Here is a 20,797-nt window from a genome sequence, read left to right on the forward strand (position 1 = left end):
TTCATAAATAGTAAAACAATTTGCCAATCACTCTGCCTCTGGCATATCAGTAGATAAATTTTTTCCTTTTACATTTCTGAGATACATTTTTTCCTTATTTCTGGCTTTAGTCTCTCCTGTTACCTCTTATATCTGTTAGCTTAGGTCAGCTGACACTTTCAGACATTTACTTTTGTTTTTCAACCGCCCAATTCTCAGCCTTCTTAAGAATCACAGTGTAAATGGAATATTATGCAGCTATTAGAAAAGACAAAATAATGGCATTTGCAGGGAAATGGAGGAACTAGAAGAAATCCTGTTGAGCGAGATAAGCCAAGTGCAAAGAGACAAAAGGCACATGGTCTCCCTGATATGTGGATGATAAATCCAAAATGTTAGGTGATACGACAAAATTAACAGGACTTAAGAAACAAAGGACTTCCACTCATCTGGTCAAATCACTACTAAATAACCCCATGCTACTGATCACATGTATGGTATATCGACACAGAACTAGAGGGAATCAGGGAAAAACATACAACAGTAGGACCCATCAGCTGCACTGGACATTGGCCAAAATGAACTAAGAAACTCAATGGCAGCGATGGGAGGGAGGAAACAAGTGGGAACGAGGGAACAGCTGATGCTATGCAAAACAAAAGAAATGTACACATCACCCAATGTGGAAGAAATAACTGTATTGCAAAGCTCATAGAACTCATAAATGTTATAGACCATGATAGACAGTCTGCTCCAGGAAAGAGAATGTGTTTGTGACTTTAACTAAGCATCACTATCCCACAATACTGTGAAATTTGGGAAATTATATAACCACTTAATCACAATAAAAAATTTGGAAAAAAAAATTTGAACCATGAATTTAAGGTATGATTTCCCACCCTATTCTTGCCACTTCTTCATGCTTCAAAAGAACACTGTAGTTCTGTTGGTATCATTGTTTGATAACCTTTTCCTGTCATATAACACCTTTAATGCATTTTAATGTCTTTCTATTTTACTATCCAAATTACTGTCTTATTACATGTGTGTGTTTTATATAATGCTTATATTGTTGTTCTTAGTAATCCAAAGGAATATTTTGATGATATTGAATGGTAATAATAGTTAAGTGTTATAGTAGTTAAATAGCTTGGGAATTGAGATGACATCCTCTAATTTTTAGAAAATTCAAATTGCATATGAATTCTTAATAGTATTGAATAGAATAACTAGTAAGAAATAAACTATTTCCTTTTCATTTCATGAGACTAGCTTAAATATGTACTTTGTATGTACAAGTAATAGTCTTACTACTTCAAAAGATGAGAATAATGACCTATAAGCAAGAAAAGTGGTGACATTGTACAAAATAAAAGTAAAAAGAAATGTGAATTATAATGCAAAAGCAATGAGCTATGAAGTTTTAGTGTATATGAAGTAAACAGTAAAGTGCAAAGTTTATAGTTTAGTATCACAGAATCAGTTAAACTTGATTTTTCAGATGTTGAAACAAATTTCCTTTGTAGAACTTAGTTTTATTCATCTTTATATGTTCATAGACTAGTATAATGGGGCAAATAATTGACAATAAATGAGAAGAAAAAAATAAGAGTTAAAAGTATCATCACACATTTTAGGTTGTGTTTGAAAGTAACCAGTAATGGAAACCTACTTACTTAAACTAGTTTAGAAAATGATCGTTTAATTACACAACATTTGTAAATCATTCAAATACATGAAGCAGGTAGCATCATTCTATATAAGTGTTCTGGAAATCTGGAAATCAGCGCCATTATACATATGACCAGATTCTTAGTAAAATAATTTTGTACAGTTGCTTTATTAACACATGCCAGGTTGTGATTCAGGCTGATAAATGCTGAATTCAAACAATGGCTTCAGATGGGAAATTAACATATTTTACTTATATAATTGTTAAAGAAGGAACTCAGTATATATAGAATACCTAGCTGTTTTATCTGCTTGGTACATAATACCAATAGGACCACCATAAAAACATAATCAGTACTCATAACAGTTTCAGTTGACACTTGGTAGTTTATCTGCTTGCTTCAGGCCCAGGTTTATATACAGTAAATTGGGCTGTAGAAGAACAGGATACAGCCTTACCTGGATATAACCATAGATATGTTGCATTCAGACCAGGTATGGCTTATTAACCTCAAGAGTTGTACAGTACATAATACGAATCTAGAGCATTTCATGGGACATGAATAAATTTCTCATTATTATCAACCTAAAGCTAAAAGACTTTGAAAATGTGCATTTCTGAATTTTAGAAACATGATATGGAACTGAATTGATATTAACCAGATTTATTTGAGAGTTATAGTAATAGTTATTATCTAATTATAGAAAATTCCTGTGATTGGGCTTGGAGGTGTGGCCCAAGTAGTAGAGTGCCAGCCAACAAATGAAAGAGTCAGATACCAAGTTTGAGACCTGGGCTTGGACAAAAAGAAAAAAGAAAGAGAACATTCCTATGATTCAGATTCACAAGAATCACTTTTAAATATCACATAGTAAATGAATCCTAGACAGTAGGTATATGATCTGGTAGGTTTTAAGTTTCTGCAGCTCAGCTTCAACTTTAAAATACTTTTATGTGTTAGTAGCTGTTGCTAAAAGTGTAAAAATATTATTACTTAGATAAAAGCAGCATTATATGGGATATTTTTTAGAAAATAACTTAGCTGTGATCCTAAATAGTTTATATAAAGCACAGCCAATAACTTGCTTATCTTTCCACACTTCCAAAATTAGCACAGTTGATGTTGTACTAGGAATTCTTTAATTACTGTTGCTGAGCTTATTTTGATCTTTCATATGTAGAGCATGGTAACTGTGGTAACTGACACAACATATTGTAGACGATCAGTAAATATTGTCATTGATACTATTTATTTATAGTTTAAACTCAGTATGTTTATGTTCTTTCATAATTGTCAGAGAGTGTTGGAGGTATGGCTTAGTTATAGAGCACCTCCCTAACAAGTAACGCTCCAGGTGCATACTCCAGTACTTCAAAAAAAAAAAAAATCATCAGAGACAGAAAAGTTAGAGAAGATTAAATCAATTTTACTTTTGTATATTGTTATTTTAAAGGCTATATACAATGGAGTTACAGTTACATAAGTCAGGTTAATGAGTAAATATCTTTTTGGACAATGTCCTCCCTTCCCAGTTTTCAATTTTACTTTTTAATACTTGTGATATTTAGAGAATCTCAGATATAGCTTTTAGCTATAGTTTTGAAAACTCATGATTAAGTATACTTGTCATTTTTTTAAAGTTTTTTCTCTAATGTTTTCATTTGACTTTAAAATGATTAAAGAAAATTCTTATTATATGTAATAGAATTCTGAAGTAGACCTAGAAACTATTAAAATTCTTCTATAAGTATAGTCTAAAATAATAATTTATCCTTATAGGTAGATCAGATCAAATGAATACAAAAGAAACCTTGTCAAGATTTGGAGTAAGGGGCTGGGAAGGTGGCTCAGTGGTAGAGCACTTGCCTTGCATGCATGAGGCCCTGGGTTCGATTCCTCAGCACCACATAGGCAGAAAAAAAAAAACAAAACTGAAAGTGGCGCTGTGGCTCAAGTGGTAGAGCGCTAGCCTTGAGCTGAAGAGCTGAGGGACAGCGCCCAGGCCCAAAGTTCAGGCCCCACAACCGGACCCAAAAAAAAAAAAAAAAAAAAAAGATTTGGAGGAATATTATAGACTTCTTAAGATAGCAAGGAATGGGCTGAGGTAATAAATACCAATACATATGGACACGAAAGATTTTATTTTATATTGCCTTCCTTCATGTTCTGCAATGGGGAAAAATGTGTTTAAACTTTAATCTTAAACCATAGGAAATATTTAAAACTCAAAGTTGCTGACTTTGTGATTTATCCAAAATAGGCAAAGGGGGCACCTTGATGCAGAAAGAGCTAAACAAGTGGAAGAGTTCTTACAGCGAAAACGAGAAGCTATGCAGAATAAAGCACGAGCTGAAGGCCATATGGTATGACTGTTTTTTAAAAAAATATTTTGAACATATTAATATTCAAATGACTACAGTAATGTAAGTATATATAAAATTATAATCTAGCAATTTATGTGTAATAAAGATAATTAAAAGTACTTTTCAAAATACATAGTTCTGATATATCTTACTAAGTTGTCTTTATCTTTTATACCAAAGGTGAACAGTGAAATAGGTATGGCAATCCACTTATTAATAATTAGAAAAACAAGTTCTAAAACTGCTAAACTTTGGTTTTTAATATTTTTTAAATGATTATCATTAGGTAGTTGTACGAAGTGTCAACTCACTAAATGAGTTTATGAGTACAATACATCTTGATCAGTGCCACTCCTTCCATTGTTCTCCTCCATGGTGTCTAATATTTACAAGGAGCAAAAATAAGAAGAAAAATGGAAAATACCAGGGTAGAAATGGGTAATTCTATATTTGCTCAAAAGCATGCTAACAGAAAAATTATTTTAAGTGCTCCAGTTATTCCAGTTACCAAAATTAAGTCATATATCAAAAAAATAAGTTTTTAGGTAATAATTTCAATAGTTAAAACTTACTATTTTTTTTACTAGTAGAAATACCCAAATGTCTTTAGATTTTTTTGTTCACAAAACAACTGAAGATTATTTTTGTCAGCTTAGCACCACATCCTGCTTATATCAGATATTTGTCAATTAGAGGAAATATATATTTACTAGACATTATTAGTTATTTATATGTAATTTCACAAGTTGTAACTTTGTGAGTTTATTAATATAGTTGTTCAGTATATAAGATGTTTTTTTCTTGGTCATGAGGCTTGAACACAGGGCCTGGGTACTGTCCCTGAGCTTTTTTGCTCAAGGCTGGTACTCTACTACTTTGAGCCATAGCTTTACTTCTGGTTTTCAGGTGGTTAATTGGAATAAGAGTCTCATGAACTTTCCTGGCCAGGCTGGCTTCAATCTGCAATCCTCAGCCTCCTGAGTAGCTAGTATTACAGGCATGAGCCACTAGCACCTGGCTATAAGATTTTTTTTTAATTATGTCATAGATATTTAATGGTTGACCTTTAAATTTTTAACATAAACTTCAATTGTTTTCCTAATATCTGGAATTTCTGTATGTCCTTCTAAATAGCAGAAGAGACTCTCGTCTTTTCTTTTTTCATGTCTTCCTAGTAATAGCATCTAAAATTTTTACTACAGAATTTTTTATACAGATTCTTGATGGGTACCTCAAAGTTAGTCTTGAATTTACTATGTAGTTCAGACTGGCCTTGATCTCAGGATCCTGTCTGACCTCATCATCCTAAATGCTAAGATTACAGGTGTGAATCACCATGCTGGGCTCTTGTTAACAGATTTTATTTTAACTATGTTAAAGTAATTATTAGACCTATCAAGATTTAATCATTTCTTAATCAACATAGTTCCTTATAAATCCTACTATTCTATCTCTATTAATCTTGTTTCATGGCAGAGAATACCCTCTCATAATTGTTTTTTTTTTTGTTGTATTATTATGTAGTTGTACAAAGAGGTTACAGTTGTGTAAGTCAGGTTATGTGTATAGTGCTTCATGACTAATGTCTTCCATCATTCTCCTTCATTTTCCCCCTCCTCTCCCTACCCTCAAGGTATGTAGTTCAATTTTTACATAATGTACATTGAATATAGTGACTGCATTTGTTCTAGTAATTCTTTCGAAAAGACACTTTCTAAGATTTGTAGAATATACCTTCAGTTTGTCCTCACACTTGAATGATAATTTGTAGTGGTGGTCTGTTGTTGAACTTGATCAGCATTTAAAATTTTTACTATTAAGTTGTTGTACAAAGAGGTTACAATTCCATAAGTCAGCCCATCCCTACTCTCAAGTGTGTAGTTCAATTTTTACATAAGGTACATTGCTCACCCTTCCTACCTCCATTCATTTGCCCTGAACAAACATTTTCCACTTCCTGGTATTCTTTTACCCTTTTCTTTCCTCTTACTCTGTTTCAAAAGACTTGATATTCCAGAGCACTATTAGATTTTCCCCCCTTTGGTTTATTTAACTATACAGTCTATCTGAAAATTTCTTTTTGTTTCAAAAAGTTATATTTTACATTTGTGAATTCCAAAATTTATTTTCACCAAAAAACTTCGTTCTGTGTTTTCAGATCCCCTGGTATTATAGTTACAGTCTCATTCTTGGTGTACTGTTGTCTGTGTTTCCTCAGTTTTCAGTGATTGCAGGTGTTCCTTGGGCTTCATAGTATGTTCTTCATGTTTGGTTTGTTGGTTTTATAGTTCATTGTCTTTGGCCTCCTGGGAACATGGACATGTATTTCGGCTGTAACCTGTCTTTTGCCTAGTTTTCAATAAGAGTAGAAAATTTTACCAGTAGGAATACCTCAACAGCTGGTTTTCTGGGCTCAAAAGACTAATTTATCCTACACTTTACTGAGCATCTAGAGCATTAGAGTACTCTAATCTCTCTCACAACACCTATCTCACGCTAACTGATGCTTCATCCTGGCTTGTGGAGATGGATACTGTCCTGGAAGCAACCCTTTACCATAGCCAGTATTGTCTGCATTTGACCTCATGGTCTTGGCTTCTTCCACGTGCTTCATGTCACTCAGATATCTTATGCTGGTAATGTCTCTGACATGCTTTTCCTTGTGATGTTTTAAACATTTTAAACTGATGCTGTGCACTTTCCTTGTCCCTGAATTCCTTTTAGTTCTAGGACTACAAGGAGTTTTTCTTGCCTTTGAGTGGTAATATGTATCCATTTAAAAGAGCAACTTTTTTTGATCTCCAGTACTGAACAACAACAAAAAAAGAACAACCTTTTTATTCTAAGACTTGAAGAAAGGTGTTGTACCATTTACTCTATTATCTTGCTCTCAGAAATTGATGTTTCAGGCTGGAATGTTACTTCATGGTAGAATGTTTTCCTCACATGTATAAGATCTTTGGTTTGATCACCAGCAGCACACACAGTGCCTTGGGCTAGATGCTGAGTACAAAATGGAGGGCACCCATGTGTTTTCCTGACTGACAAGTAATTGCAGTCTTCTCTGTCTCTCTGAAAATGAACTGTGCTCACACACTCCTCCAGATGCTACAGAAATGGATGTATTCTGTTTCACTATTGTGTTTTCATTTCAACAATGCCTTTGAGTTTTCCAAGATTAATTCTGCAAAACTATATTGAATTTCTTTATTCCCTTGTTGACTAAAAGTATACATAAAACCTTTCCTTAAATTGACTATGCGTTTTTCAATATATTTAGATGTGTGCATCAGAGATTGTTTTGCTGATTCACTAATTTAACAAGGCAAATTTTAAGCATTTTGAGATTTAAAGCTTAATCAAGTAGTTTATAGAGAGTAATTTATCATTTAATGTTGGACAGGAATATGCACACTGGTATATTAGAGTTCTCCAGAGAAACAATACCAATAGAATACGTATTTTTATAAGAGAAAATTTATTAGATTGACTGCCAAAGTCACAGCAGCTGAAAAGTTCCCATGTGGGAGCTGGAGAGCCAGGGATGCTGGCTCTGCTGTATATGTATACATATATATGGTCCATGGAATACGGAGATATATGTTTGAATGGGATAAGCGTACTCAGACACAAATGTGTGCATGTATAGCTAGTGAAACCTCCGTGTTCCAATGTCCGTTTCCAGGTTTTGACAGTGTACTATAGTTAGACAAAAATGATAAAAACGGAAAAAGGCTGGGTGAAGGGTGCATGGAAACTACCTGTACATGTCTTTTTGCCTTTCTGTGAATACAGAATATTTTAAACTGAAAAGTTGTTTTAAACTTCAGAATAACTCCAATTCTTGTGTTTTTCACATACAATGAAAGGAAGACTAGTAGTCTATAACAATACTTAGTTCACTACTATCCATGTTGCTATAACTCTGCAGACAACATATATATATATATATATATATATATATATATATATATATATATATATATATATATATATATCTCTTTAAAGTCTCAGACAATTTTATGATGGGGCAGAGGTGAAGCCAACCTCATACTTAGCTGCTCCAGAGGCTGAGGCAGAAGGAACTACAACCCCAAACCCCAGCCTTAAGAGTTCTTTTATCTTTTACTGAGACTTTGTACTTATATATATAATAACTCTACTTTTAAGCACCAAAGCTACCTCAAGCAGTTTCTAAATTGTATTCCTAGCTCAGGAATTAATCGTATCATAATCGGCCACCTAAGTCATCAAGTTGGGAGTTATCTTTGCCTGTCTCTTACCTACCTTCTACAAGTGACTACCAACTTACCAGTTCCATCTCCTAATAACTCTGATTGATGCTTTATCCCTTTAAATTTCTACTGTATCTTGGGCTTTTTTTTTTTTTAACTTCTGGATTTGCAAGAGTTTCCTAACATGTATTACTTCTAGTTTTACATTCTTCCACATATATCCATTCATCCTGGGCTGGGAATCAGATTCAGAGTCTTGTTTATTTTAGGCAGTACTCTATCTAAGAGGTACATCTTCTCACTTCCTCCTATTCTATCTTAAACTATATTAATGAATATGAGAAGAGACTCAGGATATCAATTGAAAAAAAGCAAGATAATTGTAAACTTTCACTTTCAGTAAAAATAAGCATGTATGTATCCATATATAAAAATAGAAGGAAATTTGGAAATTGACATGCTTAAGTTTTAACTTTTTCAAATGTTAAGATTATAAATGATTGCTGTTTTGTTTCTTAGATTTTATACAGTGAATATAGATTTATAAATAGTATATTAACACATATCTATGTGTATGTGTGTGTGTGTGTATACATAGAGAGAGAGCAAATTCAGCCAGAACTAATTTTCTTTATTAATGTTAGGTACAAAAAGTAAAAGTGGAAAGAGGTACAAAAGGCTCCAATTGAGCTCAGAGGCTTGCACTTTCTGCTAAAATGCTCTACCACTTCATCCATGACCCACAGACCTGCATTTGAATCATTTTTGAGGCTGTGGGTTACCTCAGAAAATCTTCAGAAGTATAATGAATCAGAAACTAAACCATAAGGGCTGAGAAGATGGCTCAGTGGTAGAGCGCTTGCCTTGCATGCCTGAGGCCCTTGGTTTGATTCCTCAGCACCACATAAGCAAAAAAGAAAAAAGCCGAAAGAGGCGCTGTGGCTCAAGTGGTAGAGCGCTAGCCTTGAGCTGAAGAGCTGAGGGACAGGGACCAGGCCCAGAGTTCAGGCCCCACGACCAGACCCTCCCCCCAAAAAAAAAGAAAAAAGAAAAAAAGAAACTAAATCATAAGATGTTAAAAATTAATGGCAATCAGGAAAATGGCGATGATGAGTGTAAAATGTAACCTTCAACAAGCTGGTAAGAGATATTAATAAAATAGAATTTTTTTTCTAAGTTGAGAGGAATTGGAAACATGCTTATATAGGAAGAGATAGTTTTGACAACCATAGTTTTATTAAAGTTTATTATTTCTAATTTGGCAATTTGTATTAGTGATAAATTACATTCAAAAGTGAATTTGTTTCTGTATTAGATGATCATTTGCACCAGGACATTCTTTAGGGTATAGCTTGATTTAGAGCTTATAATTAAATAATTTGCTGGATTCAGAAGCAGTGAACTCAGGTATTTGTGTATATGTAAATAGGCATGTATAGAAATGGATTGGCCCTTTTATAGGGACAAACGAATTGAATTGTAGTTTCACCTCTAAAGCAGTTGTTAAATCCTCTTTCCATAATGACTAGTAAAAACAAAACTGCTCTCTTTTTCTGAATAATTTCTTCTTCTGTTCTCACTGAATACATTTGCTAAATTAATACAGGAAGAAGCTATGGAAGTAACTCAGTGATAGAGTACTTGCCTAGCTTATGTGAGACACTGGGTTCAGTTCCCCAGCACCACATACACAAATAGACATACAGCTAAAGTAGCAAATTCTGGGGTTTATCATCATAGTTTATCAACTAGAAATCATCAGAATTTGCCAAAAGAAATAAAATGGCACACAGATACCGCTGGGGAAGATGACATGGTAGCCTTCGTCATTCTTTAAACTTAGTACATTAAATGATAAACAGGGAATCCTGCAAAACCTGGCAGCTATGTATGGAGGCAGGTCCAGCTCTTCAAGAGGAGGGAAGCCAAGAAACAAAGAGGAAGAGGTATGCTTCCCGCATGCTCCATACCTCCACCGTGCTGCCATTTTTGAGTTTATTGCCTTCTTTTCTTGCATGGTTTATATGCTTAACAATTATTTGAATATTTTGTGGGTCTACAGGGACCTGTTAAATATAGTGACTGACATGTGTCATAATTTTGCCCCATAACTGTTCCTCAAGTCTTCTAAGCTCCAATTTCTTTTCTTTTGATAAAATTAAAAATTTATAATTATAACATACTATTTTCTTTTCAGAAATAAGTTGCTTTAAACACTTGAAAGCTAATATCCCATTTCCATTAACCAATTTAAATTTTTTTTATTTCTCATTCAGATTAACTTTTCCTTAAAAGTTTTTTTTTTTGCAGTAAAACTGTTTGTAGGGTTTTTGTTTTTGTTTTTATATGAATGTTAGGTCTTTTTTTCTCTTTGCAGATTTATCTGGCAAGGCTGAGGCAAATACGACTGCAGAATTTCAATGAGCGCCTTCAGATTAAAGCCAAACTTCGTGGGGAAAAGGTGGGTTGAAAAACAATTGTTTACCAGGACTCATATGAAATCAAAAACATGGAGTGATCGAGAAATGATATGACAAAATAAGCAGAGGTCCTTTTTTCTTGAGTCCTGGTAAACATATATATATATATATAGTATATAGTATATATACTATATATATATATATATATATATATGTATGTATGTATGCACATCTGAGGGAAGCTAGGAGGAGGGCACAGAATCAGAGGCAAACAGGGTAAAAAAATACAACAGAGGGTCCCATCAGCTGCACTGGACATTGATGAAAATGAACTAAGCAACTCAAAAGCAGCAATGGGAGGGAGGGAACAAGAGGGAAAGAGGGAACAGCTTACAATAAGCAAAAGAAAAGAATGTACATATCACCCAATTTGGAAGAAATAGTTGTATTGTCAAAGCTCATAGAATTCACAAACTTTATAGACCATGATAATGACAATTTGCCTTGTGAAGGTTAAAATGTGTTTGTGACTTTAAGTATCACTATCCCACAATACTGTGAAATTTGTGAAAGTTATATAATCACTTAGTCTCAATTAAAAATTATTTAAAAAGCAATTGTTTACAAAGTAATTGACTGATATAATAAACATTAAAACTATTATATCAATAACAAAATAGTAAAAACTGTTAAAATAGTGAAAGTCAAGACCAATAAACTACATGAGATAAAATAAATCTAACTTACATTATTGAAATTTGATAAGATCATTGTTACAGAGGAACTAAGAAAATATAACTAATGGCTATGAAAGGATTAAACTGTGTTTTATATCTCTGTATAGTTTCAATCCATTGTCCGCAGAGTGGATGGTTGTTGAGAGTTTAGTTATAGCTTTGGGAGGTACTAATAGTATTGAGTGAGTGATATTCTTTTTTTTTTTGTCGATAGTGGTGCTTGAACTCTGGGCCTGGGTGCTGTCCCTGAGCTCTTCAACTCAAGGCGAGCACTCTACCACTTGAGCCACAGTGCCACTTCTGGTTTTCTGGTGGTTAACTGGAGATAAGAGTCTCATGGACTTTCCTGCCCAGGCTGGCTTTGATCTGTGATCTTCAGATCTCAGCCTCCTGTGTATTACACAATATTCTATTTCATGTTTTTAGATACTAGTTTATTCAAATTATCTTTTACAGAACACTGCACTTAAAATGTAACACTTTTTCCCCCCTGAATTTGTATGTTTATGTACTTATTTCATAGAAAGAATCTGATAGTATCAAAGGACAAGAAGGAAGTAATGAGGCTGACTGGAGACACAAAAAGATGGAATCATTTAAGGTATGGGCTAAAAATACTAGAGTTTCTTCAAGGAAATTGAAAGCTGAAATTGTGTTTGAAGTTTTGTGTAATTGGATAGTTCTCTTCTTGTCCTTTTTTTTTTTTTTTTGGCCAGTCCTGGGGCTTGAATTCAGGGCCTGTGCACTGTCCCTGACCCTCTTTGTGCTTGAGGCTATGGCTCTACCACTTGTGCCACAGCACCACTTCTGACTTTTTTCTAAGTAGTTTTTTGGAGTTTATTGCCCAGGCTGGCTTGGAACCATGATCCTCATGATCTCAGCCTTCTGAGTAGCTAGGATTACAGGCATGAGCCACCAGCACCTGGCCTATTCACTTCTTTAAATTTTTTTCCCTTTCACTTTTTGATTCCTGAAAAAGTTTTCTCTCTTTATGCCATACTTATTAAGAACAATTAGGTGAAATCAAGACCTGAATACATAATATATTTAATCCTACAAAACAAATGAGTAACATTTAAAATGAATGTTACTGGCCATTTTACTTTCCAGTATAATGTGTCTACAAATACATAATATATTTAATCTTACAAAACAAATGAGTAACATTTAAAATGAATGTTACTGGCCATTTTACTTTCCAGTATAATGTGTCTACATTTATCTTCATTTGGAAAACCTGACTGAAGGTAGGAGGGCTTTAGAGCAAGCTTAATTTTTATTCTGTGCTGGGATATGGTTAAAGTGGTAAAACACTTGCCTAGAAAACGTGAAGCCCTGAATTCACACATCAGTATAGGGGTGAAAAAAAGACAAAAAACAAAAACAGGGCTGGGAAGGTGGCTCAGTGGTAGAGTTCTTGCCTTACATGCATGAGGCCCTGGGTTCAATTCCTCAGCACCACATAAGCAGAAAAAGCCGAAGTGGTGCTGTCGTTCAACTGGTAGAGCTCTAACCTAGTGCTGAAAAGCTGAGGGACAGTGCCCAGGCCCAGAGTTAGGGCCCCAGGACTGGCAAAAAAACAAAACAAAACAAAAACAACAACAACAAAGTAAAGTCATCAACTTTATTTTGGGCCAGATATATACTTATTGATTGGCTAAAAAGTCAGTTCTTTTAGAGACCTAATAGAGAAAAGAAACCATATGGCCTCTCTCTGATAACTGATATTATTGGCTGATTTTATTTTTAGGCCCAAACAAATGCACGAGCAGCTGTACTGAAAGAACAGCTAGAACGTAAAAGAAAGGAAGCATATGAGAGAGAAAAGAAGATGTGGGAAGAGCATGTAAGATACATCTCATATTCTTAATCCTGTTAATGGTATTCTATTTCTTACTAAGGGAATCATCATTTATATAGAGAGATAGATGGTCCAGGAATTTGAACTCAGGGCCTCATGGCCTCACTGTTGCTAGGCATGTACTCTACATCCTTACCACCACAACCAAGCATAGTTTTTCTTTTCTATTTTTTCTCATCTTTTTTGTGTGTACTTGTTTGCACATTCGCATTGAGTGATAATATGTAGGAAGTTATATGAGGTTTGATTTAAGAACTTCTTTTTTAATTCTTTATTTGCATATTGCCAAATAGCCAAAGTCTCAGTATCATGCAGCAAACTATATCTTCCTTCTGCCACTCATTGTTAATGCTATCCTTAAGGGTATTAAATTCTTGTACATACTAGAAAAATGTATATACAAATATGTGCATCAAGCCATATTTTTCTGTGGGCTTTCTCCTCTGCTGTTAATCAGTCTATACTGAATAGACTTCAGATTTTAGAATTTGTTTTAATTTTAACCAGGTCTTTCATTTTGCCTTAAACTTATAAATTAATTTAACAAGAACTGATGTTCTGCCCAGTGTCAAAGTCTTTATTCTTTTGCAGTTTTTCCTTGTATCTGTAATATGTATCTTTTATTACAGTTTTATTCTTTATCACATTGACCAGAATTTTAGGACATTAGATAATAATGGAAATCATATTTTGTTTTCCTTTGGATAAAAATGCATTATTAACAGCATTATATGAGATTAACTAGTAAGGAATAAGTGTCATATCAAATTTTAATTAACAGTTTTTATAACATGAATTATATAGTTCAATTCCTCATATCTTTCATTGAAAGATATTTGATTTGAAATATACTGTTCAGAAGTATATTTGATCTAACAAAGGGTAAAAATCACTACGATAATTATTTTTATTCTTTGTATTTTACATAATTTTCACTCTGACTCATGTAATGATGAAAATTATGGTATTGAATGGGATTTAAATGTAGAGAATAATGTATGATCAAAGGTCTTTTATTACAAATTATATAGTGTTGCTTTCTCAGCCAGCATATATACTTATATTGTAAGCGGAACATGTAAGGAAGTTTTTAAAAGAACAGCCAATTGCTAATGGCTTACACCTGTCCTAGTGGCTCAGATCTGAGGATTGTAGTTCCAGGCCAGCCAGGGAACGAACCAATAAGAAGACAGAAGTGAAGCTGAGGTTCAAGTGATAGAACATTATTAGCCTTGACCACAAAAGCTCAGGGACAGCACCCAGGCTCAGAGTTCAAGCCCTAGGACTAGCACCAAAAGATAAGTAAATAAATGGAGAGCAATATATTTTTTAAAAATTCAGGGAAAAATACAATAGAGAAATTTCATCTTGGTTAAGTCAGGAATAGTATTTTGAATATGATGAGTTCCTTTTTAATTCCTCTGCCTCTTCTGTAGTTTATTTCTATTTCTCTTTGTCTATCAGTCTTCCTTCAGAGTACATGCAGTTCTCACTTCTGTCTACTTAGAATGTTTTCCTTTTCTTTTTCTTCTTTTTGTTTCTTTTTCTGGTTCTGGGTTTGAACTCAGTGCTTAGGTGCTGTCCCTGAGCTTTTTCAAAAAGCTCAAGGCTAGTGCTCTACTGTTTGAGTCACAGCTCTACTTCCAGGTTTTTTTTGGTGGTTAATTGGAGATAAGAATCTCATGGACTTTCCTTCCAGGACTGGCTTAGACTTGTGATCCTCAGATCTCAGCCTCCTGAGTCACTAGGATTACAGGTATGACCTACCAATGCCTGGCTTAGACTATTCTTATTCTAAGACATTTTTATAAATAGTAATTCAGGAAATTTTTTCACATACAAAGCAAGAATACATTTGAATTTTTTTATCTGAAATACATACGTCCTGAAATATTTCAGATTCTTCTGGATTTTGGAATGTTTGCATACATGAAATGAGATACCATGTCTGAACACAAAATTTATGTGCCATAATAACTTGTATATATACCTAATTGCAGTTTTATACTGCAACCCATCATGTGCGGTCAGGTTGGGAATTTTCTATTTGTAGTGTCATTTCGGTGCTCAAAAAGTTTTGAATATATAGCTGAGCACCTGTGGCTCACACCTGTAATCCTAGCTACTCAGAAGGCTGCGACCTGAAAATTGCAGTTAGAAGCCAGTGTAGGCAGGAAAGTCCATAAGACTTTTTAATTAACCAGCAAAATGTGCAAATGGAGATGTGACTTAAGTGGTAGAGCACAAGCCTTGAGCACAAAAGCTCAGGGACAGCATGTAGGCCTTGAGTTCAAGTCCCAGGACCAGCACAAAAACAACTTTTTGAATTTGAAGCATTTGGAATTTGGCTTTGGGATTGGGATTTTTCAACCTGTTTGGTTCTTCAAAGAGAGGGTTTTGAGATATTTACAAATTTGATAATGTTACAAATTAGATAGATCTTTAAACTGTAGAAAACAACATGTGAAATGATTTTGTACTCAAAATATACAGTACACTGTAATATTTTTCTAACATATATCCAATCCTTACTACTTAATCAACATATAGAAATGACATAGTACATTGTGTGTGCCTCAAAAGTGGATAAACTGGGCTGGGCATGGTGGCTCAAACCTCTAATCTTAACTATTTGGTAGGTGGAGATGAGGAAGGTGTTGATTCAGGGGCAGCACACACAGAAAAGTGCACTAGACCCAATCTCAGTGTGCAATGGTGAAAGGTTTTTTTTGTTGTTTTTTTTTTTAATCATTTGGTGGCATTGCTGGTTAATTTTTCAACACATAGTAAAATTTATACATAAACTAGAAACCATTTAAACAGGATTTAAAACATTTCATGGAGATGAAAGCAATGCAAAAATATATTAAATTTAGAAATCTTTTGAGAAAATGAGTAAGGGAGAAAGCTTTTAAACATTTTAAAAGATAATACCTGATATATGAAACTTTCAAGTCAACATTTTATATCTGTTGCTAATTTTTATATGTGAAATCATGATCAAATTTTGAAAACTCTGTTTAGAATTTACTCAGCTGATCAATCTTACTTAGAAAGTAAGTCTTTTCAGCTTTAAAGTTTTATGTTTTTGTCTTATGTGAAACATTATTTTAATTTCTTAAATTAATTTTTGTGTTCTTTTGTCATTTGATCAACTTGCTTATGATGTTATTGATAGTGTCCAGAACTATTTTCAAATTTTCAGTAAGTTTTGTTATTGACTATAAAACTTAATCTATTTGTTGTTAATAATTGATAACAACAGTGATCAAGTTCTTCTGTTTAGTTGAAACAGAGAACAGTGTAAATATGTCAGAATGGACACATTTTCAGAAAGCTGCTGAAGATTATTAATATAAAGTACACATAAATTAGTCTTACAAACTGGGTCAGTTATCTTACCTTGGATTCTAAACTATATGCTAATGACTATCAATATGTGACAGGAAGATAGGATTTAATGAAATACAACATAAATTGTTAGCAATATGAATATTTCACTTAAAATATCTTTGCTTTTATAAATATTTGCTTTTATAAATGCAAAAAGGAATAGTGTGGAGAGAGTTTAAATGACCTTTCCTATCTCCATATAATCACTTGTACTAAACTTGATTATCTTTAGTCATACACTCTCTTTAACTCTTTAGCAATCTTAGCAATAAGTAATTTGTGTTGGGTTCCTTTATGGTTAAGATTAATACAGGAATACCTCTACAGCTTAAGAATATAAGGTCTAGGCAAAGAATTTTGAGCCTCCTATGTGAGTTTTCCCATTTTTTTTTTAACTGAGAACAAAATCCACTAAGTACTGCCTAGATTTTAAAAAGTTGTTCTGAGTCCATCTGTCTATTATTTCAGAGGGTTGTTTAAACTATTTATAAACTATGTATGCATATAAATATGAGAGAAAGTTATTTCTGCAGAGCAAACTGAAGACATCATGTGTAGTAAATATCAGTCTAACACTGAGCTAGGGATATATCTATCCCTAGCCTGAAAAAAATCTTTGAAAGAGTCTGGTTATATCTAATTGGAGCAATGAGTATATATATGAGTGACTTTTTTTATGTTCCTGTTACAGTTATCTGCCTACTAACTTCAGATAGGGTCTCATTATATAGCAAAGGCTAGAATTATACTTGATATATAAGCCAGGCCACCCTTGAACTTAAGACCTTCTAGCATCCGAAGTGCTAGGTTTACATATATGCATCACCTACCAAGCTTTTTAAACTCTCTGTGTGAATGTGTGTGTGTGAATGTGAGTATGAGTGTGACAGGATCTCACTGTGTTGTCCAGGCTGCCCTTAAACTTGTGATCCTCAGAAATGCCTCTTCAACTTGAGAAGCAGAGATAAGAGAATCCACATTCCTCAAGTGGTAGAGCGCTGGCCTTGAGCTGAAGAACTGAGGGACAGTGCCCAGGCCCCACAATGGACCCCCCAAACAAAGAGAATCCACATTCAAGGCAAGCTTAGACAAAATTAGTAAGACCTCCATCTCAAATGACTCAAGTAGCAGAGTGCTTATCTGGCAAATGTGAGGTACAGGGTTCAATACCAAGTGCCACAAAATAAAAAGAACTTTTAAACTAATTTTAAAAGGATGAATGAAAATTATATTACAGGATGTGAAGGGAAATTAGTACTATTCTTTGTTTACTGAAGTTGGTGAAATCCATGTTATTCTCTGTTTATTCATACAATTTTATTAAATATTTTATCTTTTTAAAAATACAAGTTTTCTTTGAATTTATATGAAACATTTGACTGGGGGGGGGGAGGGTTCTGTTTCTTGTCAACTTCTTTATTTTTTTGGTCAGATGTAGGGCTTGAACTCAAGGCCTGGGTGCTGTCCCTGAGCTTCTTTGTGTTCAAGGATTGTGTTCTACCACTTGTGCCACAGTGCTAATTCCAGTTTTTGAGTGGTTAATTGGAGATAAGAGTCTCACAGGGACTTTTCTGCCCAGGTTGAGTTCAAACCACAATCCTCAGATCTCAGTCTCTTGTCTTCTAAGTCCTGAAACCTCCTTTATTCAACACCAAAATTTTAAAGTCTGATCACACAAATATATGAGAGGTCTTTGTTTAATTCTACATTCTAAAGATCAAAAACTTATTTTCTATGAATTATTTCATCAGAGATAAGAAAAACCCACCAGATTTTTGATGTTTAAGCCAAATAGCTTTATTAATAGAAGCTAGGTAAGTAATAATTGGTACCTTTTATTAGATCCACAGCTGAGTGATTTCTTTGCACAAATTGTTCAATATTTATAGCAAGGAGACAATGAATATAGTCTTCCGGTTTTAGAAAAAAATGAGGTTTAGAGATGGTAAAAAAAAAATAATAAAGATATTCACAGGGCTAGTGGGTGAGTTGGGTTGTTTTAGGTACAGGATGTGTTCTACTTCAGCTATGTGGTGTTGGTTTCCTTGAACAATGAATGATTGTTCAAAAACTGGCTACTCTTCTTTTAGAATTTTTATTGTAAAGGTGATAGAAAGAAGGGTTACAGTTACATAAGTAAGGTATTAAGTGCATTTCTTTCTGAACAGTGTCACCTCTTCCTTTGTTTTCTCCCAGTTTTTTCCCTCCTGACTTCCCTCTCCCACAAGATGTATAGTTCATTTTCAGCATAGTATCTACTGAGTATCACTACTGCATTAGTACACACTTTGTCCCACTGTTTCTGTGCTTCCTCTTCCCCTCCCCAAATCAGATAAACTTATATACAAGAAAAGAGGAACAAATCAAAAACAGTGATAAAAGAGGAAAACAGAGAGAAAAAACATCACAAATAGTAAAATAAAAAAACCTCTTGTTTCCATTTCTTGGAGTTCATTTCAATAAGCATCATTTTATATGATCATATGCACATAGTTGTTGAGCCCTTGTCATCAGAATAACCTCCTTTGGTCTCATTGTTTAGAATATTTAGAATATCTTTTAATTTATCATGTCCAAATGTAATTTTTTTTTTTTTGTCGGTCGTGGGGCTTGAACTCTGGGCCTGAGCAATGTCCCTTAGCTCTTCAGCTCAAGGCTAGCACTCTACCACTTGAACCACAGCTCCACTGCCAGTTTTCTGGTGGTTTATTGGAGATAAGAGTTTCACGGACTTTGCTTCCTGGACTGGCTTTGAACCGTGATCCTCAGATCTCAGCCTCCTGAGCAACTAGAATTATAGGCATGAGTCACTGGCGCCCGGCTCCAAATGCAATTTTTTGTCTTTTAGTTCCACTGAGTTTATTTGTAGATTTATAGGCACATTCTAATGTTACAAATGAGGGAAACCATGCAACTTTTGTTTCTTTGGGTCTGTCTTACTTTGCTTAAGATAATTCTTTCCAAGTCTTTCCATTTCCTTATGAATGGGATAATGTCATTCTTTCTGATGGAAGCTTAGAATTCCATTTTGTATATATACCACATTTTCTTAATCCATTCATCCACTGAGGGGCATGTAATGTAGGTTGATTTCATATCTTAGCTATGGTAAACAATGCTACAGTGAACATGGTTGTGCTGGTGGCTTTAGTGCAGCCTGGTTTGTGGTCAGTTGGATAATGCCTAAGAGTGGGATTGCTGGGTCATAGGGAAACTCTATATGTTTAGTCTTTTGAGTAAACACTCTGCTTTCCAGAGTGGTTGACCAAGTTTACATTCCGACCAACAACACTGGCTACTCTTTTGAAGGCTGGTTTCATTAGCCCCATTCCTACATTTACACCATGCTTTCTGTTTTTTTGTTTTGTTGCATTTTTCCTCAGTTCAATTAGCACACATACACATATCTCTAGTTTTATTTCTCTATAACATACCAATTTATATATTTCTCATTCTTTATTTTATAGCCCTTTAAAAGAAAGCATTGAGTCTTAATTCATTTTAGGTATTCATTATCTAGTATTGTGTTTGGCACTAATAGGTACTTTTTAAAGTCTTAATTTGTTGGCAAATTGATTTTATCACAATATTGTGAATTTGTTTTTCTTAAGAATGACTTCATATTCAGATACTGAAATAGGAATCATTTCTTTAAGAAAATTCATGTACTGCAGTTGAGGCTCTAAAAATAATGCTATTGTTCTGAACAATAATACATTATTAAGAGTTTATCTAGTGCTTCTATTATGTGCCCAGTTTCTTAAAATTACTTTTAATTTTAGAAATGACTTTTAATATTTTCTAAAAATGCTGCCATTGTTCAGAACTGCTTTGGAGCTTGCTTTTATTTCCTTAGAATTATGAATCCTTTGACTATATCTGTGATATAAAATAATCATAAGAATTCAAAAATATTCTAACCCAATCTCTCAAGGTGAGATTACATATTTGTGTATTTTTAAGTTATTTGTAATTTGGATCATAAGTATATTTTTTCAATGAACAAAGTATTACTGCTTTATTCTTAGAGGATATGCAATAAATATGGGGTTTGTATGTATACTCTTCAAAAAATTTTGTTGACTGATTTGAGGAAAACTAGAAGTGGGAATCAGACTTCTGCCATCATACTTTCA

At 33.9% G+C, this 20,797-nt stretch overlaps 1 protein-coding gene across 9 annotated transcripts in view; it reads left to right on the forward strand.

Annotated features, from left to right (window-relative positions):
• The window catches only part of Nek1 (NIMA related kinase 1), a 100,309-nt gene that overhangs the window by 42,892 nt on the left and 36,620 nt on the right, over nt 1-20,797 (forward strand). For 6 of the 9 annotated variants that reach the window (XM_070016493.1, XM_070016494.1, XM_070016498.1 and 3 more), the window contains 5 exons: nt 3,913-4,015; nt 10,113-10,196; nt 10,628-10,711; nt 11,931-12,008; nt 13,158-13,253. In XM_070016493.1, the coding sequence (XP_069872594.1) occupies nt 3,913-4,015; nt 10,113-10,196; nt 10,628-10,711; nt 11,931-12,008; nt 13,158-13,253 (445 nt within the window). The remainder of the gene's footprint in view (nt 1-3,912; nt 4,016-10,112; nt 10,197-10,627; nt 10,712-11,930; nt 12,009-13,157; nt 13,254-20,797) is intronic. The other 3 variants (XM_070016497.1, XM_070016501.1, XM_070016502.1) reach the window with 1 other exon arrangement.

Source organism: Dipodomys merriami, unplaced genomic scaffold, assembly GCF_024711535.1.
Source record: "Dipodomys merriami isolate MVZ:Mamm:240054 unplaced genomic scaffold, mDipMer1.0.p SCAF_12, whole genome shotgun sequence".
Classification (NCBI taxonomy): domain Eukaryota; kingdom Metazoa; phylum Chordata; class Mammalia; order Rodentia; family Heteromyidae; genus Dipodomys; species Dipodomys merriami.